Source organism: Asterias rubens, chromosome 18 (assembly GCF_902459465.1).
Source record: "Asterias rubens chromosome 18, eAstRub1.3, whole genome shotgun sequence".
Classification (NCBI taxonomy): domain Eukaryota; kingdom Metazoa; phylum Echinodermata; class Asteroidea; order Forcipulatida; family Asteriidae; genus Asterias; species Asterias rubens.
Genome location: NC_047079.1, coordinates 3,933,890 through 3,959,865, shown reverse-complemented (window position 1 = coordinate 3,959,865; position 25,976 = coordinate 3,933,890). Strand labels below are relative to the sequence as shown.

Genomic DNA, 25,976 nt, shown 5'->3' with positions numbered 1-25,976 from the left:
TTTAATAAAAATTGCCAATTTATTTACAAAATAAAATATCTTTAAAAAACAACCAAAATGACACCAATATACAACATTATTCAAAACTTAGAAACAAATCTAAATGATCTATATACATAAAAAGAAATACTTTTAAGGTTTTAGGTGGTGTTTTGAGGTTCGATGAATAATATCACTTGATAAGGCTAAAAGGGTATTACCATAGGGTTATGGTATCATTACAATTTCGATGATGTAAAAATTCGTTCATGGTAAGTTTTAACAGCGCCCTCTGTTGATACAAGACATAACTTCTATCATATAGCGTTTTGAAAACTACGGATTAAACTCCAGCTAACTGGTTTAGGCTTCTCCCGGCCGTTAAATTCCCGCAACGAAAACACACGTTTTCTAAGTGACTGTTAACGGAGCCTACGCCCCGACAGCACATGGTTTCGAAAAGGGCCACAGTTCGTGACTTGTGTGTGATTAGAATCGTGGGTTAATTTAATTTTATCCTAAACTGGTCACAAAATGTCAACGAAAATACGAAATTTTTTGACAATGATCAAGCAAAACAATGAATGATTAATAAAAATAAAATGAGCAAACTGGAAGACAAACTGTGCATTTTCTTACATAATTTGTAATGTGCATTTGTTCTTTACAAATATAATCGATGAAAAACCTGTACAGTTAAGATTAATGTTTGATTCTCTTTAAATTCTAATAAACGAAAAGTTGGATATTATAACATAACCTAGTATGTTATTACGCCACATAGACCAATAATTACATTTGCAGCTTGCCGTATGCTAACAAAAGCTCGCTCTAAACTGAATAAATTTTTCTCGCAACGCCGTTTTTCACATTTTGAAACTGACTACAAACAAAATAGCACACAAGTAAACTTTTACACTCTATAGCTCTATAAAGACAAGACGAAGGCACGGTTAAAAATTGTTTGGAAGATTTGTCATAATACCACATGAAAAACGTTTGATAACCTTTCACTCACATAGTGGGTGCGTTCGTTTAGCTCCCCTGGGTCGACCCCGGGGTGTAGCGGGTTTTTTTCCAGGACGAACGTGGGTAACTATCAGCACACGTTGGTCCTGGAAAAAAAACCGCCACACACCGGGGTCGACCCAGGGAAGCTAAACGAACGCACCCAGTATTTACAACCTTTTCGGACACATTTTTTAAAATCAAAATTACCATTGGAACAAAAACAACTGTTACCATGGCTACGGCTCCTCATGAAAATCTCGGTATCCAATATTTCGTCGCTTTGATTTCTGCCCGTTTAGGAATTCTTCGTGCATGGCCTGTTCGGGAATGGACGGAAGGAGTATACGTTCCTCGTCTGGATGCCGAATTGAGAATCTCCTTGCCTCAACGCTGTTACAAATCCCGTAACAGAAATACATGGCCAAACCTTTTCGGAAAAAAAATAATGAATAAGTAGAAATTAATTTTGTGGTAAACTTTTCTCAAGGGAGACACTTGGTGGCAGCAAACATTATAGAAGGTTTTGGGAAACATGTTTATTTCTGAAGAACCTTTAAAATTTACCTGCACTAAATTGATTCTTCCTTGTGTCTATATATGTGACAACACCAACATGGTGTTATTTATCCCGTTACTCATCGTTAATGAAATTAACACCATGTCGGTGGACTCGGTGTTGTCACTATATAGAGACCAAGGTAATCAATTTACACCCCAGTTTTTGCAGTGTGGCGTCTCTCTGCTGCCACCTAGCGTTCAAAACCATAAACTTTACATAAGTTCCTCTGAATTCTGATTCATGCTAAAAATGTGTGTTCGAATCTATAGGCGTGATGAACATCCTCCCTAATCACAAATTCTACTACACCATGTATTTCATTTTAAAACTTTACCATCTGTCATATTTAACCTTTGCTTGTATTGTACTCCTTTATTTCTGTGTCAAATTTAGTCTTTTTTTATTTGCTTTGTGGTTATAGTGAGTAGTGCAGAAATACACTGAATTGAATTGAATCTAATCGTCAATGCGTGTGACCATTAAGACAAGACAATACAATCATTAATTGCTTTACTTCATTACACAACGGCTACTGATTAAGGGCTTTGGATTTCATTGTGTTTGCCCAACCCTTTGCAGTAATAGCGGATAGACTCTTTCTGAAGAAAGTGTTGGTCTTTTGTAATTGTAGCCTGTTGATATTTAATTTGATGAAAGCGAGCTTTTGAAAAGATCTCGGTGCTCAAACAATGCGCATTGATCCAGTCTACACGTCCTACTTGTGCGCTCTTTATTAAACACATAAGTAAATGGAAAACTCATAATGACACATTAAGCAAATGAACATGCCTTGTGGCAGTATTGGAAATATTCACAGCAAACTGGTAACACAAAACAAAATTAATAAGCGACGTGTAAAGGCACTGTTCACATTTGGTAATTGTCAAAGACCAATATTCTCACATTTATTTTAAGCATTATGTATGGATAGCCAAGTTGGCGCATCCAAACATGCTTAAAATAAAAAATCTGTGAAAATTTTGACTCAATCATCGAGTTTGCAGGGAGAATAGTTATTGTTCGTGCTTCAGTCTCAAAGTCTTTAAATTTTCGAGTGAGAAAATACTTCTTTCTCGAAAACTACGTTACTTCTGAGGGAGCCGTTTCTCACAATGTTTTATACTATCAACAGCTCTCCATTGCTACATACCAAGTAAGTTTTTATAATAACAACTACTTTGAGTAGTTACCAATAGTGCCCATTGTTCGATACCCAAGTAAATTTGTATAGAATTTGCAGTTTTGCTTTTAGTAATTACCAATAGTGTCCATTGCCTTTAAGCTTTAGATGATAGTTGAAGCGAACAGTTTACAGAAAAGAACTCAACACTCGCACAACTAATGATTAAGTCTTTACACGTCCTGATCGTGAGCTCAATTAAAAGACTGACAACAACACAACAACAATTAACACTTTGTTTTTTAAGATAAGGGAAAATTATCACGGAAACTTGTTACGAAAGGCAGTTGGAAATAAGCAAGGTTTAATTAGCGAGGTAATCCGCCTCGTGTCTAAAAAAAAATCAAGGGGGAAATTGGCCTGATGCACAATCCCTCACTGACACCACGCAAGCTCCAAAAACATCGATCAACGCTACCATACGAAACTGGGTTATCAGAGTTAAAGGTTCATCTATTATGAAAACACAATTTAATCCACCAACACTATCTGATAACAAAAAAACATTGACAAAAATTAATCAATCTCATTTCAACAACACAGAAGTTGTTCATAAAAAAGCAAGGCCGTCAAATAACTCCCGTTTCAAACCTATTAAATGCGGCCTTTAATGGTGTTGATTTTGTAATGGTGTTGATTTCCAACAGTGTCAATAAGGTTAAAATCGATCTAGTGTGATACGTGTGCATCAGTATTGACATTTATTATGTTTATCATAGAAATTAGCATTTCTCACTTTACAGACAACATGTGTTTGAGTAGGCCATGAACCCTTGTGTTTTTAAAGGCAGTGGACACTGTTGGTAAATACTCAAAATAATTATTAGCATACAAAATAATAGTAACGAGTAATGGAGAGCTGTTGATAGTACAAAACAAGGCTGAGAAATGGCTCCCTCTGAAGTAACGTAGTTTCCGAGAAAGAAGTAATTTTCCACGAATTTGATTTCGAGACCTTAGAATTAGATTTAGAGGTCTCGAAATCAAGCATCTGAAAGCACACAACTACGTGTGACCAGGGTGTTTTTTTCTTTCATTATTATCTCGTAACTTCGACGACCAATAATTGAGCTAAAATTTTCACATGCTTGAATGTTATCTTTTTATGCATAATGTTGAGATACACCAAGTGAGAAGACATGGTCTTTGACAATTACCAATAGTGTCCAGTGTCTTTAAAGTAAACATGTGTTTGTATGCACTTGGAATGTTTAAGTGGATATAAGGTACATAGACCTACATTATTGAAACTATATGGTTGTAGAACACTGCTCGAAAGTGGCACTTTTGGCGCGTTTTTTTTTATCCACGTGGTTTTAAAGGACTTGGCGAAGCGGACACCTTCATTTGGCCATGAAATTATTAACTTATACTGGTAGGCCGGTATTAACTGTGGATTATATCTCACCTCACTTATTTTCTGTCGCGAACGAAAGAGAGTAAATGGAGATATATTATTTATATGTGACCTCTCCGACTGGAATTATAGCGGGATTAGGGATGTTTAGCTCCACGTTACGTAAGCAAAAGCCTGAACGTGAACGTGAAAAAATTGTATTGTGCAAATCTCACGTTTTAAGCATACGTGAAGTCCATTAACCGTGCCTGGTACGTACGTACAGACGCCATACGTGAGCATGCAATAAGCCTAAAGTGGTGACGTCACCTAGAAAAGACACAATTTTCCGATGTTCATGTTCACGTTTTTGCAGCTAAACCTCCCTATTGTATCAGCCAAACACGCATAACTGGGCCCCACAAAAAAAATATCCATAAATAAAAGATGGCCGTATGTTTATTAGTATGTCATGGCTGAGCGGTTTTGTGCAGCGAATTCAAGTTCTGGTGGCGGCAGTCATCGGGGCGTGGGTTCGAATTACGGTGTAGAACAATTCGTTACGGAGACCGTGCTTTCGCCAAAGCTGCTCCTGCCCTTTGGAATAAGCTCCCAGTCTCACTTCGCCAAACAACATCTCTCAACAACTTTAAGAGGGAACTGAAAACACACTTGTTCACTTAGACTTTCATTGGGTTTCATTATGTTTTGTTTATTCTTCATTTTCTATTGTATAATGTTTTCATTTTGTGTAGGCGCCTTGATCGGTTTTCTGGAAAAGTGCGCATTATAAATCCATATTATTATTATTATTATTATTATTATGACACTAAAAAAACTTGCTCCTCTTTATGTATTTTGACATGAGAGGCTAGAATTTGATATTGCGTTTGAAAAGGCCTTTGGAACCACGGCAGCCCGGGCTTCATTATCCAAAGGGAGCTGGAGAAAGATTGTATCTGAATATTGTTGGCCCAATGTAAAGTGCGTTGATGAGCTGAGTAAAACGGGCTGTATAAGAAGAACTACTCTTTGCCTATAGAAGTAGCAGTGCTACGTGGATCTTTCCTCTAAAATGGAACAACAAAAAACGTAGGTAGGCCTCATGTCAGTGGGGGGGGGGGGGGGTCATTGGTTGAGTAACATAGTTTTGTCTTCTTTGATTTGGGCTAGAACCTAATTTTGTGTAAAAAGGTGTCCTGAGTTGTCCGGTGTTAATTTAAAATAAGTATGGTTTTGTGTTGTTTGGCTAAAATAGAACAAAATGAGTGTTTTAATGCTACATACAAAGTGTGGACCTGAAAACAAAAGGGACCCACGTAATGTAGGGAAACTCTTGTGGACAATCACATATCACATGTCCACACAGTGTTACTTTAGTGCCGAATAAAAGGATTTTCCATAAGTGTAAAGGAACAAAGGAATGTCCACATAGTGAGTGGAAAACGATCGAAAAATTACCCCACAATGGATTTTTTTGTTCAACTTGGACCCCACAAGGGAAATATTTAGAAATAAAAAGGGAAAAAAGAACAACGGTAGCAGGAACCCATAAACCGGATCAGTAAGGTTACGTGTGATAGTGGGGTAGGGTCCATTGGGTTGGGCTGAATTGAGATTGCATGCGTTAAGAAGAAAAAAATGATTTACTCACCGACAAAGATACAAACGCCGAATACAGTCCAGGCTTCGGCGCAAATAGAAAACATTAGAAACACATTCAGAAAAATCCCCACAAATGGCAGTAACGGGAACAGTGATGTTTGGAAAGCTGGCTTGACCTCACGGTGAGGTTGGAATGCTATCACGAGCAACGACAGCAACGCAGTTACCACGAAGACAACCAGCCCTGCAATCGTCCACGGGTTTCCTTCAATGAGGTCCGATAGACGGAATGTTAAGATTGCGGACGTGATCGTAGCACACGACCACACCACGACGGAGAAGCCAACGGCAACGGCCGACGAAAACGCACTGGGAGATTTCGTTTTGGTCTTGTTGTTGTGATTGTTCGGGTTCTCAAAGTGCGTCATCGAAGCAATACGCGCTCTCTCCTGATACTCCTCGACTATGGCGTCGATGTCCGTCTCCCCAATGTCCGAGACACCGGAGCTGTCCGATGTGTCGTCCAGGAAATGCACCGTTTTACCGTTGATCTGAGAGGCGTCACCCGCCATTGTGGGTTGGCGTTCCTCGGACTTAACACCGCGCTTGTTCTTCTCTTTCGACTTGTGTTTCTGATGGCGATGATGATGGCCCCCGTTTCTCTGAACAGTTTTTGTCTTGGCCTCCGCTTCATCAGGCTGCTTCGCGTGACCGTTTTTCAAGATCTCTTCGAGATCACTGTTTTCGTTCAAGTCTAACTTAACTTTAACGTAGCGGTAGGAGAGAGTGTATGTACAGACGGCCACCTGCTTGATCAAGAGACCTATCGCCATCAATTCAAGAAGAACATCCTCCTGAAAGATGATGCTAAGAGTTCCGGTGATGACTCCGACGATTAATGCGGAATACAGCGGGGACTGTAGCCTTGAGACCAGCTTGCCCAGGAACCGGAACGCAAGCCCATCATTTCCAATCAGGAACACGCTGTACACCAACGAGCACATGTTGTTAAAGAGGGCGGATCCGAGGCAAACAATAATACTTATTCCAATAGCATACATCGCTCCCTTCCCCCAGTATGACTTAAAGAGACTCGGAAGAAATGGATCGACGGGCGTCCATGGGAAGGGCGCCACCAAGAGGCAAAACATACCAACCACAAGGTAAAACACCAAGTTCAGTATGGACGATATGGCCAGTGCGTGGGAGGTTTGACTGGGTGAAGAGGTAAACCTTTTGGATGACGTAGAGATGACGTCATAATTACTGAAGAGAAACACTGTAAGGGCAACTCCTTGAAACACCTGGAAAATATGAAAACAATAAAAGTATTAAGAAAAATGTCATGAACAAAACAAGCCAGAGAATTTCACATATCAGCTGCTGAATTGCCCTTAAAGTCCGAGGATTTACAACTTAATATCTAAAAGCATTTGCGATATCAGTATTCAAATATCTTTTTTCAAATACGCTCGATATCACAAATGAAATTGTGACATCGAATGAAATTGAAAAGATATTTGAATACCTGTATTTAACATCTCTACAAATAATTAATATATTAGGATATTTAAATTGCAATACTGCAAATTATATATCGCAGATATCTTTTCAAATAGTTGCGATATCGTAATAACATATGCTAGCAAAACTTGGCAAAGGTGATACTGTCTGTGTAGACCTCTGCGATACTATTTGAGAATATCACAAATATTCACAAAGATAACTGCGATCAGTTGCGATACGCTCTTGCAGCGCGTGATGTCCCTTTAGGGCCACCATAGCACGGAGTCGAAACCTGTCTTGCCAAGTTTTTTAAATGATTGATAATGACTGCAACGTGTGTCTTTGTATGAGTTATATTCACAAAGATAAATGCAATATTGCTTGCGATCGCGGCTTGTGTTTGCAAAGATATTTGCAGTGCGTGATGTCCCTTTAGGGCCACCATAGTACGGAGTCGAGACTTGTCTAGCCTATTCAATGATTGATATTAAAGTCTGCAACGTGTGTCTTTGTATGAGTAACCCGTTGAGTGATTGTTTGGCTAATAACAGCTAATAATAATACGCTTATTAAAGGCACTGGACACTATTGGTAATCGTCAAAGACCACTCTCACTTGGTGTATCCCAACATGCATAAAATAACAAACCTGTAAAAATGTGGACTCAATTGGTCGTCGAAATTGCAAGATGGAAGAAAAAACGCCTTGCCACACGAAGTTGTGTGCTTGAGATGCTTGATTTCGAGACCTCGAAATCAAATTCTGAGGTCTCGAAATCAAATTCAAATGTTTTAGTGAGAACTTATTTCTTTCTCAAACACTATACATTACTTCAGAGGGGGTTGTTTCTCACAATGTTTTATTATATCAACAGCTCTCCGTTGCTCGGTATAAGGTTTTTATGCTAATAATAATTATTTTGAGTTTTATACCAATAGTGTCCAGTGCCTTTAATGTTTGTTGGTAAAACAGATGATAAGTTCAACAGCCTGACTCTCGTGCCATCAGTTCCATATGTTAGTTTATTGGAAACGATGGTTGGCAGACAGATTTCTCTTCTGATACGATCTCAACGAATATTTTGATTCCGAGAAATATTTGCTGAGGTAATTGTTAATGGCGTATTCTTATATATAAATGGATATGTATTTGTTTGTACTTGTTTTATGCCTCTGAAGAAGGTCCGGATTGGATCGAAAGCTAAGGCTATCTACCCTATTCATTATATTACTTATATATAATAACAGATATCTCTTCTGGAAATTGATCTGAGGAAATCTTTTAGATTATGAGAAATATTTTCTGAGATAATTTCTAAAGGCGTACATAATTTCTTTCATAAACTTGTATGAATTTAATTATTAACACCCTTAAAACGTGCTGCTAAATTTATAAGTAGTTTTTATCTTTTGAGCTCTCTTTCTACTGTGACTCATGATAAATAAATGAGTATCTGCAAGATAAAGAAAAATGCTTTGACGCCGCATGCAATGAATGTGCCACATGACCGTAGTATATCTAGAGAATATTTTTATTTTTGGCTTTGCAGGACAAAAAGTATAAAGATAAAATAAATTAAAGGTAACATGTTTGGCATCCTACTTTTTTGAAAGGAGCGAGGATGTGGGGTATTTTCTGGTTAGTCAGCTTTTCATACCAAATTTACTGCCAGGCTTTTTTTTTCGGAATTTTAAATGAATTTTCTATAGATTTTATATATATTTTTATTTGATATAGTATTTGATGTGCTATTTTCTAATTTTTTATGAAGTTTTTGTACTTGTACCCTTTTGTTCTTTTGTAATTGCTATCGCCTTTAGATAGTGATTATTTTCGCTTTTTGGTTATCCGTAGGCTTGTTCTCATGTATAGTCATATTGTTATTACCTAGTCTTTGTATGTACTGTTTGCCTGGAAATGAATAAATAAATAAATAAATAAATAAATAACACAATAAATATTTGGCTACAGGCTATTGCAGATAAAATCCTTATATATAAACAATATACATGTAAAGGTAGAATAACATGTAATTTTCAAAATGGCTTTCACTAGAGTATCCCCTGATGTGACATTCTAAAGATACGGGCTTACGTTGAACGCATTCTGCCTTTAAAGAACAACATGATTGGTCTAGTAGCTAATTATGCATGTAGCTTGGACCAACTCCAACAAAGGCCCAGGTTATGAAAAAAAGTACATAAGTAATGACGGTCAGCCCATTTTCAGCCGTTTTTTTTTTTAAATTGTTGTACCAGCATAAAGTCAGCTTTAAAGGCAACACACATACATAAAACATCATCTCTGAATGGTGCAAATGGAAATACAAACGTAATGATATCGACTATTAATTTTACAGAACGAATTCCAAAGAATGATAAGTGCGCTTCAAATTATTATCATTACTGTTACTAAATGATTGCTAATTGGCACTGTGCCATATATTCCGTTCCTATTAAACCCATCCCAGCTCCCTGTATAATAGTATACAGCATATGGTATCATGTAGCCACACTATGAAAAGAAGAGAAGCATATTAATTTAGCGATTCCCAATAATTATCATTGCGCTTTAGGTATCATTTCTATTATAATAACGTTGTTAATTGGCACTATGCCAAATATTTCGTCCCTGTCAACCAACTCAGCTCCCTGGTTAGTACAAGCCTGTGCCACCATGTTAAAGCCATCCTAAAGCTATGCTAATTTCCAGAAGAGAAGCAAATGTTAGTTCAATGTATTGCTCAAAGACCCATTTAGTGTTATGACCGGGATTCGAACCCCCACCCTGCAGCCGATTTCACGAAACGTTAGGATTAATCCTATCTCGAGTTAGAACGAGTAACTTACTTCTAAAGATTAGTCTTAATAATGTTTATAAAATATGTTACAGTGAAAGGCTGGGACTCGTCCTTAGTCTTAAGATTAATCCAAAGTCAAGACGATTTTGGTGAAATCGTCGACTGATGACTCACCAACCAGAACTTGAGTCCGATGCACTACAACGTTCGGCCATGACTTGCCATAGCAGGCATCGGTTACAGCTGGTTAAAGACACTGGACACCTTTAGTAATTACTCAAAACTAATATTCACATAAAAACTTACTTGGTAACGAGCATTGGAGAGCTGTTGATAATATAAAACATTGTGAGAAACGGCTCCCTCTGAACTTGAACTAACGTAGTTTTTGAGAAAGAGGTAATTTCTCACTAAACAAATTAAAAGACAATTAGAGTCTTTTATTCCTTTCTGAAAGCACACAAATTCGTCCAACAAGGGTGTTTTTTCTTTCATCATTTTCTCGCAACTTCGATGACCAATTGAGTCCAAATTTTCACAGGCCTTGTTGTTTTATGGTTATGATAGGATACACCAAGTGAGGTCACTGGTCTTTGACAATTACCAAACATGTATGGTCCCTCTAAAGACACTAGTAAGTGGACAACTTTGATAATTTTCAAAGACCAGTCTCCTCTAATAGTGTATCTCTACATGGGCACAACAACAACAAAACTGTGAAAATTTGAACCTAGTTGTTCGTCGAAGTTACCAGATATTAATTGGAAAAACGCCCTTGTCACACGAAGTTGTGCGCTTTCAGATGCTTGATTTCGAAAATCTTATTCTGAGATCTCGAAATCAAATTCAAATATTTTAGTGGAAAACTACATCTTTCGATAAAACTACATTACTTCAGAGGGAGCCGTTTCTCACAATGTTTTATACCATCAACAGCTCTCCATTACTCGTTACCAAGTAAGTTTTTCTATGCTTACCAATATTTTTAGTAATTACCAATAGTGTCCATTGCCTATAAAGATAGGTTTCTTAAAGATAATTATTGACATAAAAATTCAAAACTGTTCGATTAAATCCAGTAATTATATAGAAGAAATCAAATCTAGGTATTAAAAAAAAACCTACAACCAGTGAATTTTGTAGCGCTGATTAACGGGGGAAGAGTTACATTGTTCCGGTTAATGATGTTACATTGTATTATATACCACATGTAACCATTATAAACAGCTGTTAAAATATCAACTGCACTTCAAAGGGAACCAGTAGAAACCTTGGGATATACAAAAATCACCTTGATTCACCTAACCACAGAGTTCAACCAACAATAACAATACTAACATTTTTAAAGGCACTGGACACTATTGGTAATGGTAAATATTCAACTTAAGTGTTCGTATACAAACTATAGGACCGTTCCTCTATGCTGTACAGAAATTAGTGGCTTTTTGCAATGATTTGAGCTTTGGAAAATTTCCGACCCAGGAATGGACCCTGATATCCAGGGACGTCACTGTAAGTATAATACGAAAGTGTGGTGCTTTGAGGGCTATTATGGAAGTTACTTTGTAACAAACAACGGAGAGCTGTTGATAGTTAACAAACATTGTGAGAAACGACTCCCTCTGAAGTAGCAAAGAGGTAATTTCGCACTCAAACAATAAAAGCTGAAGCATCTGAAAGCACACACGCAACGTAGGTGTTTTTCTTTCTTTATTCTCTTGCAAATTCGATGACCAAAATGAGCCCGAATTTTCACCGGTTTGCTATCTTATGCATGTTGCGATACACCAAGTGGTAATACATGGTCTTTGACAAATTACCAAAAGTGTCCAGTGCCTTAGTTTAAGGTCGCTATACTTTTAAAACATTCCATTCGAATTGGTTGAAAACCGATTCAACACACTTTGATTCCCATTCATAAATACATTTTCGGTCAAAAACATCATCACTTTTTAGTCAAAAAGTAAAATAAATGCAAAAATTATAACTGTTAACTGATTTCTTTCAACACAACACCCCTCCAGCTATGAAATGGTAAAGCCGTCCGCCGCCCTCGGGTAAACAACTCCTTATAAGTGAATGCTGTCCATGAGATTACACCAAGTGAGAAGACTGGTCTTTGACAATTACCAATAGTGTCCAGTGCCTTCAAAGACAGTGTGACTCACTGTATACTTTTCTAAAGTCACCTGGAAGTGGTATTTGTCAAAATAAAGCTTTTGTCACTGATATATGTGTTTTGATGAGTGGAATGTAAATAAACAGTAAACTAAGGTTCTATCTTATTTACAAATTTAAGAGTAGGCCCCGACCCGAGCAGGCGCTGTTCGTGACGTCAATCGAAGCGCGGTATTTGAATAGAAATGCTGCACAGCGCTGAAAAAGACGTCGGACCATCCACTATATAGGCACTATTGCTCTTGTGAGTCTGACCAGCCATGCAGACTGACCCCATCTCTAGTGGTTTTGCTGTATCCAGGAGCAATTGGTCGGCATTGCCGGAAAAAGGCAAGAACAAAACTTTTTTCGAATTGTACAAACTCACGACTTGGATTTGCATGTACTTTGCACGTGTGTTTACTCTACGCATCAAGGCAAAGTCTGCCTCGATTGACGTCACAAAAGGGGTAGGCGGAGTCAACCCCCAAAACAACTTTATCTATTTTTTTAAACATATAAATCGTTACAAACAATTCATTACAAATTGTTTTATTGTTACTTAACATGTACTCTTATGTTTGAAAACATAAAAATTATATTTTCAGGTGACTTTAAAGAACCACAATCTTGTATTTTCTGCGGGAACAAGGCTCAAATGGAAGAAGACATGAATGTTTTACATTTTACGACAATAGATTTGCGTATCTTTTCTATATTAAGTTCTATAAGTCACAAAGGGAAATAATTATTAAATTTTATGACAATGGCGTACGTGCACAAACGGTAATCTAGGTTTGGTGAATGTAATATTGCATTTTACGACAACGGTGTACGTACCATTATTTTTAACAAGTGCTTTCACAAATGTGTCAAACTTATAAATTAAACTATAACAACAAATACAGTGCCTAGACAGACGAGCTGACTACTTTTGCAGTGGCGGCCATCGTTCGGGTCAAACAATCGAAATGAACACGAGTCCCGTGCACGCGCCCCGCACATCCCAATATTGTCAGCAAATGCTAAGCATCCAATTCAAAGAGCTGCTTCAGCAAATTATAATAGGGTGCGTTCGTTAAGCTTCCCTGGGTCGACCCCGGTGTGTGGCGTGTTTTTTTTCTCCAATACGAACGTGTGCAGATAATTAGTACCCAGTGACGTTCGTCCTAGAAGAAAAAATCGCCACACACCGGGGTCGACCCAGGGAAGCTAAACGAACGCACCCAGTATATTGCTGAAGTTCCTGCTTAGCAAAAAAAATAGTCAGGGTACCAGTCACATTATAGTACATGTGAGATGGTATTTGGCTGGCAACCTTACCCTGGTACGTAAGCCTAATTTTGATGTGGTAAGCTACTTTTCGTGCTTACGATAAGCAGCTCTATAAAATTGTACTGTCTTCGATGACCACCACGAGGGCGCTTGAGGGGTTTTGTGACCCTTTTTTCTGTCTCGCAATGGGAGACTTTCTGGGACGATAGAGGGCAGCAGACTTACCGGGTAAATCCATTGTTCTCAGAATTATGCGCATGTTCAGAACTACGTAAACAATGGAAATTTACCCGGTATGTCTGCTGCCGCCTAGCGTTGGAAAGTCTCCTATTGGTGGACGCCATTTTCGGTCCACAACCCAATGGGCAGAGACTAGTCTGCACCCTGTATTCGCTCATGCGTTTTAGTTACAAACGAAATTGGTCTATAATCATAAGTTGTCGCAACTTAATATAAACGGCTCCGTTCGTGACGTCATGTGCGAGGCGTTACATCAGATCTTTTTGAAATGTGTTTCATGTTTCATGGTTTCGCGTGAAAATTGGGGAGGAATAACAGTGTAGGATTTAGTATCTTGCCACTACCAAAAGATGTTCGTTTGCAAACTTGGTGAAATGTCTACAAGCGGGTAGGCTAATATTTAAAGAAGAATCTTGGGGCATTCTGTGAACAGTGCACGTTCGCACACATCATTCTCTTTGGCTCAATATTCCACTCAGTTTATTTAGATAATGACTTACCCCTTTATGCCCCTCCGGAAATATAACGGCGTCTAAATCCACATTCTGCTGAGCGAGCTGAATTCCCGCCAAAACGATGATCGCTATGACCACGCAACATGACAGCACGTTGAAAACAGCATTCGAAAGCGATGCCGGTTTCCCGCCAAAAGCGACCAGGAATGCCACACACATGACAACGCCAAAGGCTAAAAAGTCTGGTTTCGGGATGAACTGCGTGGTGGTATCGGCAAGGGTGGATGCAGTGAAGTTCTGAATGGGGTAACCAATGAGGTAGTCAAAAGTGAAGCTGATATTTCGGCCGAGCAGTGACGAGACCGCGATGTAGGTGATGATCTGACTCCAACCAACGACGGCTGCCGGGAATTCACCAGAGAGCATGTAGACATAATGGTAGGCAGTGGCAGGCAGTGAACGGGTTGGGTAGTGTGACGTATACTCGGCGTAACAATAACCTGAATGGAAATATAAAAGAGTCATAATATTGAATACAATTTGGATTTTATTGATACGCTATTAAATGTAAATATTATAATAGGTTCAGCTAGATATAAACACCTGTGCCAAATTTCATAGAGCTGCTAAAGCTTAAAAAGCTAAGCACAGCGAAATTATGCTTACCAGAATAAGATTACTATAGCCAAACTGCTATGTCACATTTACAATTTGTGACTGGTGTCCTGCTCTTTCCTGCTTAGCAACAAATTGTTTAGCAAAAGGTCCTGCTTAAGCAGATCTATGAAACTTGGCCCAGGACTCCTAGGGTTGGATTATAACCATGGCCCCTCTCTAGAGCACAAGTCCTGCTTCGACAACTTGGATTGCCCTGTGGTAAGGGACTGGTTCGATTTATATTCAAGGTTTTCTTGGTCAATTTCGGCAAATGAGCAGCCAATTTAACCACCAAGCTATTCTATTTCGCACAAAATCGAATGCTACTGAAAAGGGTCATTCGATTTCGTTTTAAGACTAGTCAAATGTAATATTGCGTCATTCGATTTAACAAAATAGTCATTCAATTTAACAATTCATCAAAGCAGCATTCACAGACGCTTCTTGAGGCGTCTCAGCAAGGTAGCATTATCGTCAGCCACTGACTTCAATAAACACTTAACATGTAAAACTGTCCATTCAAAATATTACATATTTACGTTTTTTAAAACGTTTTTTTTTTATATGGAAACATGACAAATACCCTCTTTTCAGTTTACGTTTCTTAAAACGTTTTTAACAAACTTGTTTATTTATATATCTTTCTTAAGGGATATATAACATATTCAAGAGAAACAAAAAAATATATCACCGGGTGGGAGTAAAAACACAACTCAGACGCATGTCATCGAGATGGACTCCGTCTGCTACATTTTATGGGTCTATAAATCAAGTATTTCGTCGCCAGCATTTATTAGAAATTTATTCGCACAGCCTGTGCGAGCTTTTACATCGATTCATGAAAGATGTGGTAAACAAAATTGGGAAGTGAGTAGGTAGACCGTTCAAACCGGGGACCTAACAAAAGAGGAAAACAAATTGTACATGATTTTATAATTTGTCTTTTTCATTGTGTATATAATTGTCTACTTTTGATGTCTTAGTGTAGTTTTAATGTACAGTTGAAAACACGTTGTCATGTGTTTTCATACGATGATGAAGAAAATTGAATTGAATTGAATTGAATTGAGTATTTGTTTATGAAAGATCGCATGGAATCACAATGCCGGACGGCCGCCAGATGCACGTTGCTACCTATACTCCTTATGGGGCTGAACTAAGGCTGAAACAGGGTTACCCCCTTCACAGTCCATAAGGATGTTATAGGCATGGGCGTACAAGGGCTACATTGTGGCCATTTTGTGGCGAAGTAAAAGGAAAACCACGCAATTTCAAGGCAAATGTGTGTGAATCATTGTATTCTACTTTCAAATCATCTTTCTAACCATATGCATTTTACAACAAAAGGTTCGCTTTTCAAAGACCAACGACCGATCCAAGGCAACGTGTTCCTTTAAGAAATATTACATTTTGAGCTCATTAGCCACACAGTGTTTTATAAGGAAAACCCTTTTTAAGGGATCATAGAATTGGGAACCTGGGAAATCCCACATTGTATCCCCTAAGCATGGGTACCATCCATCCTATAGTGGGTGCGTTGGTTTAGCTTATCTGGGTCGACCCCGGTCTGCCCCGGTACGTTCGAATTGCTTTGACGGTGCTCACCCGGGTCAGCCCCCATTGCCCTGCTTGTGGAGTGGGTCACTTGGGGGTGACCCGAGGTGCATGCCGTTACCACGAGAGGGCGAGTGTGATCGTTCGATTAGCTCTTGTCGGGGGCTCACCTGAGCGAGCACCGCGGGGTCGACCCAGGGAAGCTAATCGAACGCACCCAAAATTAGTCTGGCTGGTACGGTAGAGCAGAAACCACTCAGTACTTTGGTTTATACGCTGCGGATCAATGTACGTAAATTGACGAACAGTGGTGGTCTGATGTCTGTTATAAATAGACTGGTAACAGATGGTGCTAATGTGTCCATTGGTGTCTTACCACACACCAAGGACGATTGGGAATAATTCATCGTCGTAACAATTGGTGTTTCTTTATGAAATTATGAATTTTGTTGATTCAGTGAGAATATTACGGATAATTATTGTTTAAACACCCCTGTGGTGATAGTGTTTTAGTTCATTTTTGTTTTCTCCTTTAGGCAGCCCATCTTTTGTTTTGTCTGTTGCTCCTTGGTGTGTTGTCTAATTTTTGGTTTTCATATTTTGATATTTTGTTTATACTTAACGCATTTTTATACTAAATGTGTTTTTCTAAACATTGTAATAAGCCTAAACAAATGATTACCATTAAATACACTGGACACCTTTGGTAACTGTCAAGGACCAGTCTTCTCCATTGGTGTATCTCAACATATGCACACAATAAACCAACCTGTGAAAATGTGAACTCATTTGGCCGTCGAAGTTGCGAGATAAAAGTGGAAAAAAATACAGTGTCGCACGAAGTTTTGTGCTTTCAGATGCTTGATTTCGAGATCTCACGCCTGAGGTCTCGCAACCAATTTAAATATTTTACAGAGAAATTACCTCTTTCTCAAAAACTACGTCACTTCAGAGGGAGCCGTTTATCACAATGTTTTATACGATATCAACACTAGTAAGTATAACTAATAACTATTTTGAGTAATTACCGATAGTGTCCAGTGCCTTTAAATAACCGAAGCGCAACAGCTCGTGAAATACAATTTGTTCCATGTATTTAATTCTTCATACTGAACACATTTTGCGTTCTGAGTGTTAATCAACTTACAACTGACGCCTCAGTTTCGGTTAATAAAAAACCATATGGTCAACAACTGATCAATCATGTTTATTCCCGAATAAAATACGCCAGTGGGGGAAAAAAAGTTTAATAACTGTATCGTCGTAATCCAGTTTGTGACCAATTTCAAAGACCTACAATAGTAGAAAAGCGTGGGCAGAATCTGTTCTAGTCCTTTGCGATTTCACTATACGCATAATAATGAGTAAAGCTTACTTTATAGTAATTCGCATTAAAGTATTGCAGTGACAAAACATCGAACCATTATCGATTTTGCTAATGGGAAACTTTAACTGTTGAAAGGACGCGAAGTACTAGTATATGTACTTTATTTTCACCGGGCTAAAACAAAAGTACACCCAGAGAAAAGGCTGACATCCAATCATTTTAATCAACCCGACCTCATTTCAGTGCGGGTTTTTGTTTATATTCAGCAGTTTTTTATTTCAGGGCAATTTTGAATGTTACATTTTGTTTGTTAGTTAAGTGTAGAATTATTGTAATTACATACAGCTATTAGACCGAAACGAAGTACAATTTTACAAAAGCTGCAAAGGACAATAAACTGCATAAAATTATATGGTGTTTTTTTTTCATGTTGGAATTTGCTTTTCAAAAAATGGAAACTAACAACAAATTAAACATATCTTGGCAAGTGAAGAATATATTTGTATTTGTTGCCTATTTATAGTAGGACTAGAAACGGGATATGCAGCATGAATGTGACGTATTTTACGATTGCAGCGAATACCCAACGGCCGAAAATATCCCATGTAATTCATGACAAGGAAGCACTTGGCCTGTAAAAAAAATGCACGGGCGGACACAACTGCATTATGCAAATGTGTCCGGGCGGACACAATTGCATTATTCAGCAGCGTCCGGAAGGACATGATTGCATATGCAAAACCGCCCGGCACATTATTACATATGCAATAATTTCCTCCGGCTAGTATTGCATAGAGGACATAATTGCATGCGACACCGGCCGCATATAGAGCCCGGGCCATGGCCACTTTTCTCTCTTGTCCATGGTCTACAAAAAGGGGTGGGCATTATTTTGGTATGGTTTTGCAGGAAAAAATCCAAAAAACCATGGAGGTGCTTTAATTGATAAAATTACAGCAACTTCTAGAAGGGGCTTCACGGATTGGACCATCGTCCGAAAGCTTGTTGATGTAATCCAAGCTTACAGGTCGACACAAGGCAAGTGGATTTAACCGCAATATGGGTGGTCATCGACCCCCCCCCCCCTTACGCCCTCAACTCATCTTCCACAACAATAACCTACCGTTGTTAATACACGCCATCAAATAATCATAATAATCAACATACGATTTGGCTGACCTGCCTACCCGCAAAAAAACACCAAAACAACAAAAACAATCAAATAATGGTTCTACATTCTTGTATTTCACCGTAAAAGCAATCAAGGGGTGAAGGACCCACTACTAATCCTTGAGGGACACCGATGGTCAGTTTTCGACCAAGGTGCAGTTATGACAAAGTGGTGGTACCCTGCAAAACGCTTCACACGGTAATACAAGTGGATTGATTAGTGCGAAGCTGGCCCGCCCCAAAAATCCAGCACAATATAATCCCGCATCTACAGTAGAATTTGTGATAAATTGTCAACGGAAGAACAAAAAGCACTGCTTCAATCTTAAAGACACTGGACAGTATTCGTAATTGTCTTTACTTTAAAGGGAGCCGTTTTTTCTCATAATGTTTTATACTATGAACAGCTCTCCATTGCTCGTTACCAAGTAAGTCTATATGCATACAATTATTTTGAGAAATCACCAATAGCACCCAGTGCATTTGAAGCGATTAAATGTTTTTAACTGAAAAACTTACATTACAGACAGTTCCCATTCATTTGGGTTGCAACTCATGCTATTCTTCTGGTTAATTAAATCCACAAGGTTGATAAGACGTCACTGTGACCTTATAAGAGTACTTTCTGCTGAAAACCATGGAGGTGCTTTAATTGATAAAATTACAGCAACTTCTAGAAGGGGCTTTACGGATTGGACCATCGTCCGAAAGCTTGTTGATGTAATCCAAGCTTACAGGACGACACAAGGCAAGTGGATTTAACCGCAAGATGGGTGGTCATCGTCCCCCCCCCCCTCTTACGCCCTCAACTCATCTTCCACAACAATAACCTACCGTTGTTAATACACGCCATCAAATAATCATAATAATCAACATACGATTTGGCTGACCTGCCTACCCGCAAAAAAAAACACCAAAACAACAAAAACAATCAAATAATGGTTCTACATTCTTGTATTTCACCATTTCAATACACGTAAAAGCAATCAAAGGGTGAAGGACCCACTACAAATCCTTGAGGGACACCGATGGTCAGTTTTCGTCCAAGGTGCAGTTATGACAAAGTGGTGGTACCCTGCAAAACGCTTCACACGGTAATACAAGTGGGTTGATTAGTGCGAAGCTGGCCCGCCCCAAAAATCCAGCACAATATAATCCCGCATCTACAGTAGAATTTGTGATAAATTGTCAACGGAAGAACAAAAAGCACTGCTTCAATCTTAAAGACACTGGACAGTATTGGTAATTGTCAAAGACCAGTCTTCTCACTTGGTGTATCTCAACATTATGCTCAAAATCACAAACCTGTGAAAATTTGAGCTCAATCGGTCGTCGAAGTTGCGAGATAATAATGAAAGAAAAAACACCCTTGTTAGTCACACGAAGTTGTGTGCGTTCAGATGCTTGATTTCGAGAACTCAAATTCTAAATCTGAGGTCTCGAAATCAAATTCGTGGAAAAGTACATCTTTCTCGAAAACTACTCCACTTCAGAGGAGGCCGTTTCTCACAATGTTTTATACCGTATTAAAGTTACACAACATACATGAAATATTAATCATGACTGGCCATATACATTGGCGACCGGGGGGGGGGGGGGGGGGTAACCGCCATCAAAGTAGAACCCAGCGTCATAACACGCCACAATGGTTGCTTTTTGTATCGTACTTTGTATAGTTACAAACACAAATACGACTGTTTATGATAATGGATAGTAATTCTTTATGGGGAAAAATTATCAGAGCAAATCCAAACACACAAAAAACAAACAGTTTTGAGCACGTAGACCGAAGTACGTAGGTGCACTCGGGCAAAACGCATCAGACGTCAATGTGTGAATGATAGGTAAACACTTTTACAACTTATAGTAGTAACTCCAGAGTCACTAAATAATAATTTTCATTAAAACGTCAGTAAGGTTTTTTGCTAATTATTAATTTGAGTAATTACCAATAGTGTCCACTGCCTTAAAAGCACATAATTTCATGGTCAGCAGAGCCATAAAGTTGGCCCCTGGTGATTTCTGTTCACGCGATTAAAGGAACTGCGTCGGTCATTTCACATGTTTTATACCTTTTACCAATTACCAACAAATCCAGGAGATATTGCTTTTTCTGTGATGTTCCCCCAAAAACTTGCATTTTTTTTATTTGGCGAACAATATAGCTAACACTTCCAGAGAGCGTTTGCCAATTTGTGATTGAATTCGAGAATTCAGTTAATGAGGTATCGAATTCAAATATTTAAGTGAGAATTTCTCTTTTTTTCAAAACCTATGTTACTTTAATAGAGGGAGCCGTTTCTCACATTGTTGCATACTATCAACAGCTCTCTATTCATGCTCGTTACACAAGTAAGTTTCAAATTGAAATTGTATGCTAACAATTATTTTGAGTAATTACCAAACGTGCTCAGTGCCTTTAAAGCTGCAATGACGACATAAACCCCGGTCCAAATTCATATAGCTGCTTAGACAGCAGAAAATTACTTCTTAAACAAATCCCGCTAAGCAAAAATAAGCAGGGTACCAGTCACAGATGCTGCGCATGCAAAGGTATTATAGTTGGTAACCTTTTTCTAGGAAGCAAAATTGTGTTTTGCTGAGTTATTTTTTGCGCTTAGGCAGGTCTGTGAAATTGGATCCTTGTATATTCTAAGCGAATGGATAAGTTTAAACCAAGCATGTGCCCCAAGGCTATTCACTATGTTATATATTGAACTTGTAACAATACGGTATTATTGAAGTTGTCATTGAGCAATTTAGAACGTCTGGTTTTTCACAAAAACGTCTGGTCCATTGCTTTTTTTACATAAGCATAGAGAACAAGGTCACAACAATACTTTATGCAATATGGCAGTATTTAGCCACCGGGTACTTATAAAACTTTAAAGACACTGGACACTATTGGTAATTGTCAAAGACCAGTCTTCTCACTTAGTGTATCTCAACATAATATGCATAAAATAACAAACCTGTACAAATTTGAGCTCAATCTGTTGTCGAAGTTGCGAGATAATAATGAAAGAAAAAATAACCTAATCACACGAAGTTCTGTGCTTTCAGATGCTTGATTTCGAGACCCCAAATTCTAAATCTGAGGTCTCGAAATCAAATTATTAGTACAGTATTGAAATAACACAAGTGGCATCTTAGTTTGGCTTACCTTTTTTTTGTTATCCTTTTTTGGTAAGCATAATTTTGTCATGCTCAGCTACTTTTTGTGCTTACATGCAGCTCTATGGAGTTGGGCCCTGCAATGCTAAGTTTATTGTATTTTGCTAATCCCTCCATGACAGCTAAGCGCTGATCCTGTAATCGTCCTTCATGACCACTGGAAGAAAAATCTCACATTGTGCAACCTAAATATTACGTAACTGTTTTTCATGGCTGTCAATGTCCATACAATCCTCCAGATAGTTCTTTATTTGCACAAAATGCGTGTACACAAATATATCATCCGCCTATAATGCATTTACGTTCCAGTAAGTGACCTAGGGCTCAATCATAAAGGGACTTCTCCTGAAGACGAGCAGAATATTGTTCGAAACGTCGAGACCAAACCGGCTCTTTTCAGAGCCAACACTCACTCAGAAGAGATTTACACATGGTTGTACCCGCAAGTTTACTATTTATTCATAGTTTCTTCTAATATGGGTTTAGTTTGATTGGCAAATCAATATAAGAATGTGACTTGTGGTTTTTTTTCAGTTGCATCATCGAACAACAGTGTTTGAAACATTTTTATTGCGGAAGCCTGTTATTATACATCCGCTGAAAGCACACCAACATTAATGTGCAACAATGGTGTTTTTTCTTTCATTGTTGTCTTGCATCTTCGATCACCAATTGAGTCCAAATTTTCACAGGTTGGTTATTTTATGTTGGGATACACCAAGTGAGAAGACTGGTCTTTGACAATTTATCAAAGGTGTCCAGTGCCTTTAAAGACCAAAGCCTCATTGCTCTAATACATGCATGAGCTGAACCTCACCATGCAGTTAAATACGTGACATCTGGATTGACGCTTTGGAATTTAATTACGTTCATCTCGCCTTTTGAATTAGCTTATAAATGCACCACAACCTTGTGAATATGGATGCCACAGCCGTCATGTGAGTTTACAAGCTCAAATTCCAGGGGTAAAATTTCACAAGGGGTCTACAATATCACCCCCACGCACCTAATTGACCTGCACCTGGTCAGAATTGACCCGGATTCCAATTGCCAGGAGGGTCTGACCTTTTTTTCAGGGTCAGGTTGACCCGGTGACTGGTTAGAAATAAGATTTTAGACTACGATTCTGCCCGAGTATGACCCATGTCTGTGTCATTCACATAATATTTAGATGATGTCCCAGAAACTGGGTCATTTTGACACATATTTAGATGATGTCCCACTTGACCTCACTTGACCCGGATCCAAGTCAATTCTGACTGAGGAGGCTTTATAGTATGACGAGGCTCATACGAGAGGCATCACCCTCTGTCAGACAGAATATACTGTCATAATGTACTTTGCTTGAACCGCAATGCAGTGGCAGTATACAGACTACTCAATGAAACATTAAGTGTGGACATCTCAGTTGTGGTTTGAGGTTTGAGATTTGAGGTTTTAGGTTTAAGGTTAAAATATACAAATACATACCCGATATCAAACACGCAATGGAGGCAATCACCAAACTCAGCAACGCCGAAGGACCGGCTACTTCCCCCGTCACGTACCCCACAATCACGAAGACACCAATAGCGAGGGATCCTCCGTGCCCGACACCATACCGTGCTAACTTACACGGTACACACCGCAACCCAGCAGCAGATGAGGACTGGACCTCCCCACCGCACGTAGGAGGATGCGGGACCTGTTTCCTCCGGGAGATGCTAGCGAGAAAGCACCGGCAGAGGTGCCCGGGGCTACCCACGCGATCCCCCATCGTGGATCCGTATTCTTACTAGCCTTTTTCTCCAACCAGCCCGTGCAAAGTGGACACACTACTCCGTTTCAGTCAGTCTCTCCCGAATTTCACACAAGAACCACGGTACCCGCATATTATTCAATACAACACCATAGAGCTATTTTTTATAGGTCTGTACATACACAACTATTTGTATGACTGTGGAATGGAGGTAGAAATTAGCATGGTATCTCTTCTGCATACGATGGATGGCGTTGTACATCAACGCGTAAAAAGTCCCAATCCTTTTCGAAAGACAGTATAGTGATTAGTTACTCTCGCTCAGAGTTTCCCGCTACACACAACACGCCTCGAATCAGCACTAAGCCACAAGTTGAAGTTGTCCACAAATCAAACAGTTTCCTGGTTCTGTGGCGCAGCGTAACAACTTCACAATGAAAATTGTAAACACTACGCTCGGGGAAACCAGGCAGTCAATGAGTTCACACATTGTGCGGTGGAATAATCATGAACCGGAGTGCCCAGACATGCTGAATGGCTAGCACACTAGAAGCTACAGGTGTTTTATGAAAAGCAGGCACTGCGTATGTAGTGTGTATGTTTGGCTCAAAGTCTGGATGGAACCACGTTTAATATGGGAGCATTGTTCGTGGCACTGTACAATTCTGCCTCACTAGGTTACCGTTTAAGTATGCGTGGAGCATTTTGGTGTAAACAGTTTTGTGCGTGTGTGTGAGAAGAATACAAATTAATATCGCAAACATTCCGGGACACCGTCTGTCTGAGTGGGTGTTCTGATATTGATCAACATTTTTACGATGTGAAATTAATTAATAAAACAAAACAAAGAGGAATACATTGAAACGTTATTAATTTGATGTTATGTGTGCATGGATTATGTTAAGTTGCAGAAGTATAAATGCAACATGAATCGCTATGTTATGTTTCAATAAGTTTAAATAAGGGTGGCGACGAATTCTTTAACGGCCGTTTAAAACAGGCAGGGTCGTTGCCGTGTGATAAAGGCCCGAGCCGAAGGCGAGTGCCTTTATCGCACGGCAACGACCCTGCGCAAGATTTTAAACGGCCGTTTAAGAACGAGTCACTACTCTTTAATTCCCATTCATAACGAATGCCTTTTTGGTTAAAGGAACATTACAGAATTGGTTGTTGCTAACAAAACAGTTGCTGGCAGTGTAAGCACTTTATGTAAACCACCATATACATAAACTGACGAACCTGTAGAAGTTTGAGATCGATCGACCATCTGGGTCACGAGAGAATAGTGAAAAACCGATTACAAATTTTGCGTTGCATCTATGCCAAAATAACAATGAATAAAATGCTCACTGAGCGATAAACTCAAAACGCGAAATTAGATTATTTGTTTCTCATCAAATATGACATTTCAGACAGAAATATTGCAAGGGATGTTTTCTATTATCATCATCATTAGTTTTATGTAAATCGGCGATCTTCATGATTTTTGTTTCTTACCAATTCTGTAACGTTCATTTAAAAGGCGTAATAAAGTAAGAAACTGTGTAAAACTTCTCCGTTTCCGACGTGCTTGAGCTCTGTACGTCCGTGTGTTGCACTGTTACGAATGAGACGCCTATTTCCGAGAGTTTCCGGATTCGTTCGTGCGCGTAAATCTTGGTGCAATACGTTCTCGTTTTCCTGTCACACACAGCGCGGCCAACTTACCGACAGCGCCCGCATCGCCCGTAACAAGAAACGTCTTGCACTAAGACAACCCGGTATAAACAGAGTCCAGCTGGTCATTATTAAACGTTTAAACACATCCGTACGGCGCTCTCCACCAATCGGAATAGCGAAACTGTCTGAGGTATTATGAATGGTAAATTAATTTTTTTGAAATTTTACTTTCCATTCCTCTAGTTTCAAGAAACATTATTATAAAGGGCTGACGAATCTGTGTTATTGGTTTTTCCTGAAGGGTTTACTTATCTTTAAATGTTTTCTTAATTCATTATTAATGGTGTCGAGTAAGGTTTTATGCTAATAATTATTTTGAGTAATTACCAATAGTGTCCACTGCCTTTAATATGTAATACAATTTATTATTAGCATTATGTTTATCTATAGTCGCTGGTGATATTATTTGAGTCTGCGATTATGACCAAAGCCAACTGTTCATTTACATCGGTCAGTCGGTCAGCAATACGAGAATATTTTATTATTGCATAATAACTATTGTATTAAATTAAACGCGTTCTTAGGAACAGCTTT

General features: G+C 38.9%; 1 protein-coding gene across 1 annotated transcript; it reads right to left on the bottom strand.

Annotated features, from left to right (window-relative positions):
* Window positions 1-1,131: 1,131 nt before the first annotated feature.
* LOC117302697 (cationic amino acid transporter 2-like) lies at window positions 1,132-24,144 on the bottom strand. Its single transcript, XM_033786695.1, has 4 exons — window positions 23,456-24,144; window positions 14,149-14,603; window positions 5,720-6,974; window positions 1,132-1,417 (listed from the first exon to the last, which is right to left on the bottom strand). The coding sequence occupies exons 1-4, from the start codon at window positions 23,739-23,741 to the stop codon at window positions 1,227-1,229; spliced, it is 2,187 nt and encodes a 728-aa protein (XP_033642586.1). The 5' UTR covers window positions 23,742-24,144; the 3' UTR covers window positions 1,132-1,226.
* Window positions 24,145-25,976: the final 1,832 nt, after the last annotated feature.

Bases quoted from the DNA above. Each gene is read 5' to 3' on its own strand.
- LOC117302697 (XM_033786695.1), bottom strand. From the start codon at position 23,741: ATGGGGGATCGCGTGGGTAGCCCCGGGCACCTCTGCCGGTGCTTTCTC. The intron at 6,975-14,148 runs GTAAGTCATTAT...CATATTTTCCAG, and splicing joins TTCCGGAGGGGCATAAAGGG to GTGTTTCAAGGAGTTGCCCT. The intron at 1,418-5,719 runs GTGAGTAAATCA...TTTTCCGAAAAG, and splicing joins CGGCGTTTGTATCTTTGTCG to GTTTGGCCATGTATTTCTGT.